The 14,144-nt window shown below is 44.1% G+C and overlaps 2 protein-coding genes across 46 annotated transcripts in view; both read right to left on the bottom strand.

Moving 5' to 3' along the window:
* Window positions 1-8,102, bottom strand: part of EFCAB3 (EF-hand calcium binding domain 3) — a 460,207-nt gene extending 452,105 nt beyond the window's left edge. For 40 of the 45 annotated variants that reach the window (XM_045044745.1, XM_045044780.1, XM_045044768.1 and 37 more), the window contains exon 1: window positions 3,398-3,535. The gene's annotated coding sequence lies outside the window, so the exon portion shown is untranslated. Of the gene's footprint in view, window positions 1-3,397; window positions 3,536-3,871; window positions 4,010-4,076; window positions 4,206-6,514 lie in introns of those variants that run through there. The other 5 variants (XM_045044746.1, XM_045044757.1, XM_045044749.1 and 2 more) reach the window with 4 other exon arrangements.
* A 1,739-nt stretch (window positions 8,103-9,841) lies between these two features.
* The window catches only part of ITGB3 (integrin subunit beta 3), a 55,760-nt gene continuing 51,457 nt past the window's right edge, over window positions 9,842-14,144 (bottom strand). The window contains exon 15 of the mRNA XM_003997035.6: window positions 9,842-12,966. Within this exon, the coding sequence (XP_003997084.1) occupies window positions 12,901-12,966 (66 nt within the window). The 3' untranslated portion in view covers window positions 9,842-12,900. The remainder of the gene's footprint in view (window positions 12,967-14,144) is intronic.

Here is a 14,144-nt window from a genome sequence, read left to right as displayed (position 1 = left end):
CAACCCTGAGATCAAGACTCATATGCTTTACTGACTGAACCAGCCAGCTGCTCTCGATTGCTTTAGTTTTCTTAGTGAAACAGGTAGCAGCATAATCAACTGAGAACAAGGATGTGAGAGAAGATGCTAGAGGTTTGAGGATAGAGGTATTGTTATATAACAGTCATCTAGGAGAATGGAAGAATTAATAGCCCAAGGGTACCTGATAAAGTTGCTGGGCAGCCTCAAGGGTCCCTTGAGGAAAGGACAGTGAATTTAAAGTGAAACCAGGAAGCATGGTTGTGGTTTTTTTCTCTAGCTGTGTTCAATGCAGAGATCTAGATTTAATCTAAGATTATGACTTCGCCAAGAAAGGAAAACGAACTGAAAATGTGATAAGGAAACTGGGGGGGAAATGAAAGGGAATGGTTTTAATTATTGACCATGTAACAAACGGAGCAGGTGTGTGGGAAATAAGTATGAGAGACGGTGAGTGACATCTAAAAAAAAAAAAAAAAAAAAGTAGACTGAAGATCCTGGTGGGGTCCAAGGACTATTAGAGTCAGAGTGAGCCTGAAAGACAGGAATGTGATGGTTGGAGAATGGCACACACAGTATTCCCCCACCTTATGCATGGAGACCTGTTCACAGACCCCCAATGGAAGCCTCAAACTACAGAGTACCAAACCCAGTATATATTGTTTTTACCTAAACACAAATACCTACAATAAAGTTTAATTTCCAAATAAGGCACAGTAAGAAATTAGCAATAATTAATAAATTAATTGAGAATTAATTTTTCATACTGAGAATACGAAAAAGGGACAAGTGACTGAGGAAAGGTTAAATAATCGTAGGAAGACAGGAACTGAGAGATCAGAGTACTGGAAGGATCATCTACGTGAATGCTAAAGTCACAAGAATCATGACAGGAGTACAGTTAGAGCAGCAGAAAGCCAGGAGCTGAAATTTAACTAAAGCAACAAGGAGTGGTAGTGGGTGGTATCATCTGATAATGCGAGATGCAAAACTGAGCATTTTGAAAATGGAACGAAGAAATGTCTGGAAGCACCTATGAGAATCAAGAAGGGGTCATCTACTCACCCTCTAGTCCCAGTAGTACCAGGAGAGCGAGAGAGAAAACCACCAGCAGCAGCCATACCTATGTTCTGCCCACCACATTCCCAGATACACAGTCTTTTCTCATTTTCCCTTACATCTTGGTGGTCACTATCTGATTCATCAAAAACTCCCAAAAAGAAGGAAATTCAAAACCGTCTGATACATCACAAGTATTTTTTTTAAGTATCATGACTGATCCAGTCCCCATGTAGATCAAGCTATCATATTATTATTAAAGGGTTTTCCATTCCTTGGCAGAGTATAGAATTTTCAAAATTTTATAATTTAATACATACATTAAAATTAGGGGAGGAAGACATCAGATGGCCAACAGACACATGAAAAGATGCTCAACATCACTCATCATCAGGGAAATACAGATCAAAAGCACAATGAGATATCACATCACACCTGTCAGAATGGCTAAATTCAAAAACACAAGAAACAAATGTTAGTGAGGATATAGAGAAAAAGGAATCCTTGTGCACTGTTGGTGGGAATGCAAGTTGGTGCAGCCACTACGGAAAACAGTATGGAGGTTCCTTAAAAAGTTAAAAATAGAATAACTATATGATCCAGTATCAGACGATTCGATATTTACCCAAAGAATACAAAAACAGTAATTCAAAAAGATATGTGGGGGTACCTGGGCGGCTCAGTCAGTTAAGCAACCAATTTGGTTCAGGTCATGGTCTCATGGTTTGTGGGTTCAAGCTCCACATTGATTGGTCTCTGTACTGACAGCTCAGACCCTGGAGCCTGCTTCAGATTCTGTGTCTCCCTTTCCCTCTGCCCCTCCCCTGCTTGCGCTCAGTCTCTCTCTCTCAAAAATAAACATTAAATTTTTTAAAAAACTATATGCACCCCTATGTTTACTGCAGCATTATCTACAATAGCCAAATTTTGGAAGCAGCTCAAGTGTTAGCAGCCCATCTATCCATTGATAGATGGATGGATAAAGGGGTGGTATACACACACACACACACGCACACACACACTGGAATATTACTCAGCCATAAAAAAGAATGAATAATCTTGCCATTTGCAACAGCATGGATGGAGCTAGACAGTATAATGCTAAGTGAAATGTGTCAGAAAAGACAAATACCACAAGATTTCACTCATATGTTATGAAACAAAGGGAAAAAAAGGGACAAACCAAGAAACACTCTTAACTATAGAAAATAAACTAATGGTTACAAGAGGGGAGATGGGTGGAGAATGGGTCAAATAGCTGAAGGGATTAAGAGTACACTTATCATGATGAGCACTAAGTAATGTACACAATTGCTGAATATTGTACACCTAAAACTAACACTTTATGTTAACTATATTGAAATTTAAATAAACAAACTTTAAAAGCCGTAAATGAAGTTGGGGAGGAGTGCTTATTGTTACATGAAATCATAGAATCCACAACAGAGCTAGGATGATTTCAGAAATCTTTCTGGTCAGGGGTGCCTGAGTGGCTCAGTGGGTTAAGCTTCTGACTTCAGCTCAGTTCATGATCTTACTGGGGGGGGGGGGGGGGTCGAGCCCCACATCGGGCTCTGTGCTGACAATTCAGAGTCTGGGGGCTGCTGCAGATTCTGTGTCTTCCTCTCTCTCTGCCCCTGCCCCACTTGTACTCTCTTTCTCTCAAAAATAAACAAACATTTTAAAAAAAGAAATCTTTCTGGTCTAATACCTTAATTATATATAAGGAAGCTGATACACAGAAAGATTGTGATTTGCTCACACAACGTACACAAAATAGTAGCAAAATTCAGGTACCTGACTCCCAACTCCAGGGATACTTTCACTAAATTTACACTGCTGCTTAGTAAACCCAGAGGCACAGCTAGGCAGAAATATGGAGAATCTAACTTTATTTTGTTTTTAGTGCTCTGATGTTTGCATTGCGCTTTCACAACTGCACTTTCTCACTTGCTGAATTACCACCACCTCCTCATCTGCTTCCCTCCCATCACCCAAGGGCGACAGCCTTCTGCAAAGTACTTTCTACTCTTTTCATCTGGGTTCCCTTCCAAGCCGCCCCCTCACTTCCTCCCTCACTTCCCTTGCAGCGATGGCCGCAAACGTCCATTAACAGCAACTGCAGACACCTCTTCACTGCACCCGTTGCCCTTAACGTTCACACACGACCGGCACCACCCCCAACTGCCACCTTTAACAATACTGACTGAACTTCCACTTCATGGAAGAACCTGTGCTGTGGAACATTCCAACAGGCCCTGCTCGTTTAGCCTTCTGGCGAAGAAAGTGAGTAGACCTGCGAACACGTTAAACTACTCACCAGATGAAAACAAGTGCTCTACTAGAGGTTTGAGGGTTTGCTCAAGAAGCAGGGACGCTTCCCAGCCACCATGACCTCCACCCTTCCAGAACCACCACCATTTCTGAGGCACCATCGGATCCAGCCGCGTCTGCCCCTTTAATGCCCCGCCCGCCCAGTCACATCGCTGCCCCTTCTGGAACCTTCGTCCATCTCCGTAATTGTTCTACTTTGTCCCTCGCACCGGGTGGCACGCTCCTCGGCAAGTCTTGCCTCTCCACCTGTGTCCCCCCGGGGGGGGGGGGTCCCACCGTGAACCCCCTCGGGCTCCCAAGGGTGTCCCCCTCCTCCCGCCTCACGGGCGAGGCCCTAGCCCCTTGGGATCCGAAGGTCCTAGCTGCAGGCCGCTCAGCCCCCGCCCCCCCACGTGGCCCGGCGCTCTCGCTGAGCCGCCTTCCCGGGCTCCCACGCGACGAAGCCCCGCCCCCAGGTCACCTGACCGAGGCCGACGCTCCGCCCACTGAGCGGCCCGCGCTGGAAGAGTGCGGGACCCAGGGCACCGCCACCGCCACCGCCTCCGCCACCGCGCAGGGGCTCCGGAGCAGCGGGGAGCGGCTGAGCTCGCCGCCGCCTCCACGCCGACTGGACAGCGCTGCGGCCCCGCGGCTCCACCCCACCTCACAAGGGCCTGTGACCTCACCTGGCCCCGCTCGGCGGCCCAGACGCGAGCTCCTCCCCGCGCGCTGTCCTCCCGGCACCTGGATTTCGCCGTCCGTCCCGCACTCCCTACCCTTCCTGCAGCTCTCTTCGTTCCCTGGTGCAGTGCCCCGCCCCAGTCTGACATCTTTTCAGGATTATCCTGTATCCGTCCTTTGAAGACTTCCCGCCCTGCCTTCGAAAACATTCCATCCTTCTTGGTTTCTACCGCTCTGTACCGGACAACAGCGCAGAGCTCTTTGTCCCGACACTTTGCTGAAATCGGTTCCAGGCTGCCCTTCAGAGGACTAACGCTTACTTTGGGAAGAGACGCTTTGTGTTTCTTCGAAGATCAATTTTTTGTGTGTGTGCATGCTGCAGATGAAATGTTACTGGTAAAAGACAACAAAGCGACTTTTCACGGCTTGCCCCAAATATGTCGCTAAAAGGTTGTACGAATCCAAGACAGTGAAATTAATCATTTTTAAGGTTTTTGCTACACTAGAGTCGTAAATGTTCTGTCAAGCGGAGAGCGTTTTGCAAATATTTTCCCCCTAAAGCTCATGATTTGAGGTATAAAGGTAAATTTTCAAAAAGGTAAAATTCACCTTGATTGAGCCAACCTGAGCTCTCCGTTGTTAACATTGTGGTGAGCAGCGTGGACTTTAGAGCTGGATCTATGCAAATTCAATTATTGAGTCAATTATCCTAATTATTTACGGTATGCAGTGGGGCAAACTAAGCTCTCTAAGCCTCAGTTTTCTCATTCGTTCAGAATTGTGATAATTCAAAAATGTTTATGCAGTGCTCAAAAAATGTTAAAACATTTAATTACTTCAGAGATACCTGTGCCCGTTTATATCTCAAATCCTGTTGTGTAGGCATTCTTTAGTACTTTTAACATGTACGTGTTTTATGTCCCTCAACACTCTGTAAGTAATGAGTGCTGAGACCATGTCCTTTATTTTTGTAAACACCCCACCCTCCATTCCCTACTTCCCCACCTGCCCACACACACTGTTTACAGTCCACCTCTGTTAATGAGCTGAGCCCATTTTCCATCTATTCATAAGACATCAACTTCTAACGTGTAAGGATTATAATGGTTTCAGTCCGTCTGATCACCAGATTGTGAATGCTTCACAATCTTGAGCACTTGTGGTTTGTTAGTACTGAGTCTATTGATGAGTTAGTTACTGTATTAGTTTCAGAGATGCTCACCAAATAGCACCAAGAGTATAGTAGTTAGGATTAGATTCTTTCACCTAACAGAAAATCCCTAAATAACAGTGGCCTAAGCAAGATAGAATTTTATTTCTCACATTCGAGAGGTTCAGAGATGGTCACCCAAGGGTGAATATTGCTAACCATAGTTGCAAGGACACAGTCTTCTATTTTAAGCTCCACTGGCATTTATTCCAGTAGTGGCTTAAGGGAGATATCACAGGCAAAAGACTCTCAAAAGATTTTAAGGTTATGCTTCTTGGATCCTCTCATTCAAATAATATGGCTTCTAAGAAGCTTAAGGCTTTTGTCCTTCTGCAGAAGCCCGAGGTAGCAAAAGATTTAGCTCAAAGATATTTATGGGTAGGGCTTTTATTTTTATTTTATGGGACTGAAACCCAATCAAGATTTGCAGGAGATTCATAATTTTTTTTAGAGAGTATTGTAATTGTCAAAACACTGCCAGCTTGGGCTGAAGGAGTCAGAGCATGAAAAGGAAAGAGGTCTTTGGACCCTCAAGCTCTATAAGCAGGAAGCAGGCTGAGAAAACTATTTCCATGTAAATATATGCTACCTTTAATGGAATAAAGATGGCTTCAAGGGTAAAACCAAAAGCCTAGAAGATAGAATGAAAATCCATGGAGAATTATTCCCAGGCCTTTCATATGGAACTGCCAGCCTATATACCCAAGTGACTTTCAGAACTGCTATGGACTGGGGGTTTCTGCAAACCTGTTTTCTGCCCCTTGAAACTGGAATGTCTCCCTATCTGTCCTGCCATTTTAATTGGTTGTTGCAGGAAGAGAGCATATAGCTTTTTCCTTTAGTTCACAGGACTTCAGATGAAGAGGCACTATACTCAAGTGGCCAAATGTAAGGAACTATATCCAAGAAGACTCCTCTGCCCCAGGACCTATTTAGAGGACAAGACTCTGGACTTCCAGTGAATGCTATAATGAGATAAGACCTTGGGGGGTCCTTGGGAAGGGGGTGCACTTGTTGCATGTGAGGGAACTATGAATAAGTAGTGACCAGAGGGTGGACTGTGGCAGTTTTGAACTATGTCCACAAGTTCTTTGGTGTATTAGTTTCTTGTTACTGTAACAACTTACCACAAACTTCAACAACAATTTATTACATTTCTGGGGGTCAGAAGTCCAAAATTGACCTTACAAAGGCTGCATTTCTGGAGGCTCTAAAGGAAAATCTATTCCTTACCTTTTCCCGCTTCTAGAGGCTTCTGCATCCCTTGACTCGTGGCAACCTCACACTGACCTGTTTCCATCATTACATTTCCTATTCTCACTCTGACCCCCTTATGATTGTATTAAGGCTATCCACATAATCCATGAAATTTCCCTGTTTCTGCCCTTAATTACATCAGCAAAATTCTTTATTCCATGCCAGGTAACATATTCGCTGGTTCTGGGGATTAGAACATGGGTGCCTTTGGGAGAGGGGGATGGGCAGGGGCAACAGTTTTATCTACCACGGTGCTCATACCTTCAAGAAGTGGCATCTAGGTTCATGAGTTCTAGCCCTGCGTCGGGCTCTGTGCTGACAGCTCAGAGCCTGGAGCCTGCTTCAGATTCTGTGTCTCCCTCTCTCTCTTTCTGCCCCTTCCCCACTCATACTCTGTCTCTGTCTCTCTCTCTCTCAAAGCGTAAACATTTAAAACAATTTTTTAAAAAAAGTGGCATCTGATCCACGCTTCTTGAATGTGGACTAATTGTAGCGGGCTACTTAACAACGAATAGAGTATGGTGGAAATGCTGACGTGACACGTACAAAACTACGTCACAAGAGATATTGCAGCTTCCTCCTGGCTCTCTCTTGGCTTCCGCACTTAGGGAGAAGCCAGCTGACATGCCGCAAAAACTGCAAGATCGCGTTTGTGGTTTTAAACTGCTAAATTGTGGGGTAATTTATTATGCAGCAATAGATAACTACCACAATCCCTCAGGTCCCATCCTGTTCTGTGAGGTCTGCTTAAATTCTAGCTATTATCTCTACAGTGGGCCTACCTGAAGAAGGAAGGGGAGAGGAGAGGCATGCTCCCTTCTTAAGTGGCTCTTGATGGAAGTGGTATGCACCCCTTCCATTCACATCTGTCTACAAGATGGACAGGGCAGCCTAGCTGCACGAGAAGCTTGGAGACATAGTATCTATTCCAGGCAGCCATGTGTCCAACTGGAAATGAGGAGTTCTGACTTTATGTGAGAAGAGGAAAACACATATGGGGGCACAATTAGCAACCTCTGGCACAATGGGGGATTATAAGGGTCAGGAGAAGCAAAGTTGAGCATAGATCCATTAACATTTTTCCTAACCAATCTCTTCATTGGCCACCGAATGATATTTACACACCCAGCACTCTGATCTCTCCAAAGAAATCATGCCAATTGTATGAGTCACAGGAAAACCCAACTAATAGAAAAAAAAAAAAAAACCCACAATGAATTGCGAAATTTTTTTTTTCTTACAAAGCTGTTTTCAGGGACACTGATAAAGAGCAATTTACTGTGGAGATTTTGCCTGAAGGCTGTTAAATCTCCTAAATGTTGCTTTCTAAATGCTTCTATTCTGTGAGCATTCTCCCGTGTATTGTCAGAAAATACACAGCTGACGGAAAATGTCTTCTCTGTGCAAAAGTTTAGAGAGACAGCACTATGGCAGCAATCGCAAGGAACACAATCATGTTAACTGACCTAGAATTTTCTTTTCACATGCTAACTATTCTTGGATAGTCTCATTAAGTGGATTTTTAAAAAAAAATTTTAAGTTTATTTTTGTGAAAGAGACAGAGCAAGTGGGGGAGGGGCAGAGAGAGAGGGAGAGAGAGAGAATCCCAAGCAGGCTCTGCACCATCAGCACAGAACCCAATGTGGGGCTCAAACTCACAAACCGTGAGATCACGACCTAAGCCAAAACCAAGAGCCGGACACTTAACCGACTGGGCCATCCAGGCGCCCCTTAAAATTTAACAATATAGACAACTCCAATCACAAGCATTTAAAACTGCCTGTGTGCTTTAGTCAAACTACAAAATATCAGAAATAGATATTTCAAGAAATATGTTACAAAACCAAATAGAAATTATTTTTCAACAAGCATTAAATGGTTTTCTTGCACAGCATATGTTAGTTTCCTTACATCAGTGTGAAAAATGAATGCACTGTAATTCCAAGACAACTTGCTTGTAATTGATCCCAGTGGTCATTACTTGGCTGTTACTGTAGAGTTCAGACTACACAGGCCAAGAGTTAGGGGATTACAAATATGATTTGATATATAGCTTTTCATTTCATTTTCACATAAAGTCCTCCATTTTACCCAGATATTTATTCATCAGTTACCATGAAGTAAATAAAACACAGTGTACCTACATTTCACCATAAAAGGTCTCAGTGTGTGTTCACATAATCCTTTTATGACGTCATGCACTGTAATGTTTTTTAAAAATGCACGTTATTTAAGGAATGTAAGACCCAAAGGCAAAGATGATGAGTGTGCTATAAAGTACTTCAACCCCACACTGTTGATGCTCAATACATTTTAAATAGCAGAAAGTGAAGTTGCAAATTCTAGAGTCTTACCCTATAAAGTGATAATGCTAATAATTTCGATATTCATCCCATCTCCTGTGAATAAAAGGTTTTCTTAGATGCCTGCCAAGTATCCTGTTAGTTGGGTTTCTTTCCCTGTGATTTTGATCTAGTACTTTTAGTTTTTCATGGGAATTTGTGGCTGTGAGGGAACCAGAAGCCTCTGATCACTTAATTTGGAAAATGGATCAAAAGTGGATTTTCATTTTGTGTGGGTAGATATTTGGTTTTCTTAATATACCCTCCAAGCTATATTCATAATCTTTTAGTAACTGAGATAACTTAACTGCAAACTTAGTAAGCTAGAAGGACAGGTAAGTGACTTCTTAAGTCAATGGTTCTCAAACTTGAGTCAGCAGCAGAATCACAGGGAGGGCTTGCTGAAACACAACACTGGGCCCGGCCCCATCTCAGATTTTCTGAGTTAGTAGCCCTGGGGTGTGGCCTGTGCATTTTTATTCCTAACAACTTCCCAGGTGATATGGAGGGTGCGGGTCCTCAAACCACATTTTGAGACCCAATTCCTTAAATAAAAGTTGGGCATTTTTCCCCCTAAAGCTGGGCATTTAAATGATCCTGTCAATAATCTGCCATCAAGCCTTTATTGTACTGATTTATGCCTCCTGCAAACAAAACCTAGGCTAAACTGATAGTCTGTTCTATTGAGGTTGTACAAGTTCCTAAAAAATCCCCAATTAAAAGACAAAAAACTCCAACTCTTAGAACAGCAATAACCTACTCAGTTTGAAAACATTATGAAAGTCTAAAGAAACGCTCTGCGTTCTGGAGTAAACTTCAGTCCCCGTGGTGGTCATCATTTGGTTACATTTGGAAACAGGCTTGTTCTAAAATAATCATTTTTGAGGCGATGACATTTACTCTTTTCACCCAAAGAAAACAGAAATAACAACACAGGAAGAACTGGGCAGCCTTAGGTCAATTCTTTTTGGAAAGCACATTTAATTTACTGTTGCACAATTCAAACAGAGGGGGTGGTTAGGAAGTCAGGAAGGCACTTAAGTCATTTCAACCAGGAATACCTAACAAAGAGAAGGATCTTGAAATCATGGATGGTCTAGGAATATCTGAGAGAGAAAGATGGGATTCGTTAAGTGACAACTTGTCAGGAGCATCCCAAGCTTCCCATTACTATCCACACACCCTGAGACTGAACATAAGTTCTCTCCAGATGAGCTGAGCACAAATAAATAACTTCTTTGGGCTGTGCTGATACCAAAATACTATTTAGATGTTCACCCTACGTGATGCCCAAACTGACTGCCATTTGCTGTCTCGCGAACACAGCTACAGGTTCTCCCCGCATACAAAGAGTATTGGTCTTTTTTTTTTTTCTTAATCTTCATTTATTTTTGAGAGAGCGTGAACAGAGGAGGAACAGAGAGAGAGGGAGACACAGAATCCGAAGCAGGCTCCAGGCTCTGAGCTGTCAGCACAGAGACTGATGTGGGGCTGGAACTCACAAAATGCGAGTTCATGACCTCAGCCAAAGTCAAACACCTAACTGGACCACCCGGCGCCTTTTTAAAGCCTAGGAGTCTCCTTCCAGAAGCTCAGAGAAGAGTCCTACTGATTTTTTCATCCTTTAAATATATGTTCTTCCTCCTTTGATATAGTGTCTTCATATAAACCATCTTATCTAAAGAAAAGGTCCAACTACTGCTTTAATGGACTCTTGTCTCAGTAGCCAGAGGGTATAGTTAGGTTCTAAACTTCTTGGATTCATTATCAACCCTCCCCTCCCCCATTTACCCCTCTACTGTACTACCATCCCTTTCAGTAAAGAGTAATCCATGGGTGAGACAAGGCTCAGTCATTTGCCCTACTCCTAATTCCAAGGCTTATTCTCAGTGTTAACACACGAACACAGAATACACATTTCAGCTACTTCTTAATGGATTCCTCTCCCTTATATGTGGATGCAAACGTGTGCAAAGTGAGCTAAGGAATAATAAACTGAGTGGAGCTTGAGTGCTACATTAGGAAATGTGACTGCTAACAAACATCGGAGAAGGGGCTCTAAGAGAGGCCAGAATGAGGCTTTTTCATTGAGAAAGGTGATGTGGAATGACATCCGCTCTTGCAAAAGCCGGTCTCTCAGATCTCCCAACTTAACAACAAAAAAAGTAGTATCAACATCTCACGGAATCTTGACTGTATGTCGGATGCCACAGTAAGTCCCAGCATCTCAGATTATCGATATTGAAAGACACCTTCCAGACTGGCTGGCCCAAACTATCATTTTTCAAACTAGAAAACTGAGCCCCGAAGGGAAGGAAGAGAGGCTGGCCTTAATTAAGGGTAAAGCTTCCTCAGCTGCAACAATGAGGCCAGGACTTACATTTTCTGATCGTCAGACCACTGTCTATAGCTCTTTCCTTTTTCTTGATGAATGGGGGGTGAGGGTGGTTGTTAATGTTTAGACCAATGTGAACACCAAGGAAGCAACTGCTAGGAGAAAAGAACCACTTGTACCCCTCCTGCTCAGAAATGGCCCAGCATGCCCGTGGGGCCATCCCCAGAGGCTCCCAGGATGAGAGAGCCCCTACAGATCCAGCAAATGGGCAGCAACTCCCTATGAATGATGCCAAGTGGGAGGGTCTGTATCCATCCCAAGTCTGTGTGGGGTTGTTGTTGTTGTTGTTGTTTTAAATATGCTCCTCCTCCTCAAATAAAACTACAAAATAGAATGCAAATGTGTTTCTGTACGTATTCCTTTAGATTAAGCAAGCCTCATCATGGTTTCAGGTGACCCAATGAGAAAAATAAAATAAAACTGCACTTGTGGCCTCTCAGATTAAAGACTGAGTTAAAATGAGGTTGCCCAGCCCATAGGAGAATAGGCCACACACGCTGATCCAACTGGCCCATCATTCTAAATGTGGCACATATGCCCAGCAGACTCAGAGACCCATGGGAATGATTCCTTCACAAGACAGCCAAGAGGTAGATAAGTGCAATCAGCCCCATGGATGGATGTAGCACACAGAAGCACCAGATTGGGTGTAGGGGCGGGGGGGTGCCTTGGACAAGGGGCAGAGGGCCTGAAGGGTGGGGCCAGATCTCTGGCTCTCATCACAGCACTCTCCCTGGGAGGAAAAGCGTCCGGTCATGAAAGAAATTCCCAGTATGTAGCAAATGTCTACAGCAGTGAGAGTGTGGACGTAGAAGGTAAAGAGGTGATGCTGGTCTAAGGGTAACACGCGTCCTCCAATCGAACTTCTAGGGTGGGGTGCCAAGGAGACAAATCTGAAGGGTGATGATTATGAACTGGGGGACTCTGGCACATTCATCCAGGCCATGCATGACCCCTGAGTGGCCTTCCCATCCTCACTCCCAACAGGATTGCTGGCAAGGGCTCCCCTTGTGAGAGAACCATACTAGATTGAGGGGATAGCAAAAGACAGGCAACTCCGATGGCTCCGCTTGCTTCTGATTTCTCCTTCAGCCTGAGGGAAGGCAAAGGAAATCAAAGTCCAGATGACACAACAAGGCTGCAGAGCCCAGCATTTGCTATCAGAGCTGCTGAGCGTCGGACCCAAGAACCGTAAACTCAAGGCAGAGTCAAGGCCCCTTCCTCTGGAATGAGAGGCTCAGCCCTGCCCTTCTCTTCGGGAGAAATGGCCGGAAAAGGAAAGCTGGCTTCTCACTGAGGTAATGAACAGTACCTGCTCAGCTACGTGGGTCACCCTAAGGTTAAGCAGGAAGGATCCCTGAAGGAGGCATTCTGCGGACAAAGGCTGAGGAGCTCCACGTGTCTGGACACACCTCAAGTTTTAAATTACACACTCCCCCACATGCAGCACACTCACGCGTACACACGCACAGAGACCCACACCTCCACATACTGACATTCTTGGAACCCACCCCACTCCCAGCCCCCGATCCTGCCCCACAGATTTCATTCCCTGTAAACATGACAGCAGATGTGTCCACAATTCTGGGACAGCCTGACAGTGAACTGAGGATGACTGCTTGTCATTAAGTGCCCCGGTAGGTGATGTTGGTGAAGGTGGATGTGGCCTCTTTATACAGTGGGTTGTTGGCCTGCGGAGAGAACAGAAATGTGTCTTACAGTGAATTCTTCAATTCTTCCCTGCCCTCAACGATTACATTTCGCCTGAAGAGTTTACCCAAGACACCTTTCTCCGGGCTACACCATCCATGAATCGCTTAATGCTCATTGTAACCCCATATTCGCTCCTGAGATGGGAGTGGGTAGGAAATAAGAGGGGAGAGAAAGTGGAATGCCATTGTGCTGCTGTTTCGAAGGGGTTGAATTCAACCCATTACTTTTTGGTGATCCCCAAACACCTCAGTACCACTTGTAGCCAGTATCTATTTCCTGCTTCTCTCCTGAATGCTCTCTTTTGCCCTTCTCCAATTTTTTTTTTCTTTTGTTGTGACTATGCTGAGGGATGCGGGCAGAGACGAGAAATGTAGCAGGTGGTAGCTGAAACAGAGAGGATAGCTTTCACTCAAAATAATTTTAATTTGTTCTCATCTCATCCTTCCAAGCGCTACCCACTGTCATGTTAGCAGGAAACAATAAGACCCTCACTGGGTTGCCCAAATTATTTTCTAACAAAAAGTGATAAATCCCATAAGATCTGGCCGTCTTTAGGAGTCCCATTTCAAGAAATACAACACATTCTCATGTGCCGCTGAGATTCCAGATTTCTACACTGTACGAACAGAAACATCTCAAGTTTCTTGGGACCCTTGAGTACCAAGGCCTGAGGTGACCATCAAATGAGAACAAACTTTCAGCCTCCCGCTAGACATTCGTGGAGTCAAACAGCCATTTTGGAAGGTCCAGAAAAAAAAGTCGGAATGTGGAAGATGAGCCAAAGGAGAACAGAGCAAAATTAAGTATATAGAAAGTTCTCAATAGATGCTTGATTGAATGCAATCAGAATAAACTGCAGAGAGGATATGTTTTAAGAGGCTGGCTCAAAGAGTAATTTCTATCATAACTTGATTCCCTCCCACAATTGGGCAAGCCGTTGAACCTCTCTGTGCTCAGTTTTCTTATCTACAAACTGGCAATAATAACGTCCCCCCCCCCCCATCATTTGTCCTGTCTTCCTCAATTAGAGAATATGTTTCCTTTTGATTGTGTCAGTGTCCAGAGCAGAGCTGGGCCCTACCTGTATTCAGTTCTCACCGATGGGACCTATGGTCACTGTGTGGCAGGGAGAGACTCAGGTGGTTTTCAGAAATAA

The sequence above is a fragment of the Felis catus genome, chromosome E1 (genome assembly GCF_018350175.1).
Source record: "Felis catus isolate Fca126 chromosome E1, F.catus_Fca126_mat1.0, whole genome shotgun sequence".
Lineage (NCBI taxonomy): Eukaryota > Metazoa > Chordata > Mammalia > Carnivora > Felidae > Felis > Felis catus.
This window is presented reverse-complemented; position numbering and strand designations above follow the sequence as displayed.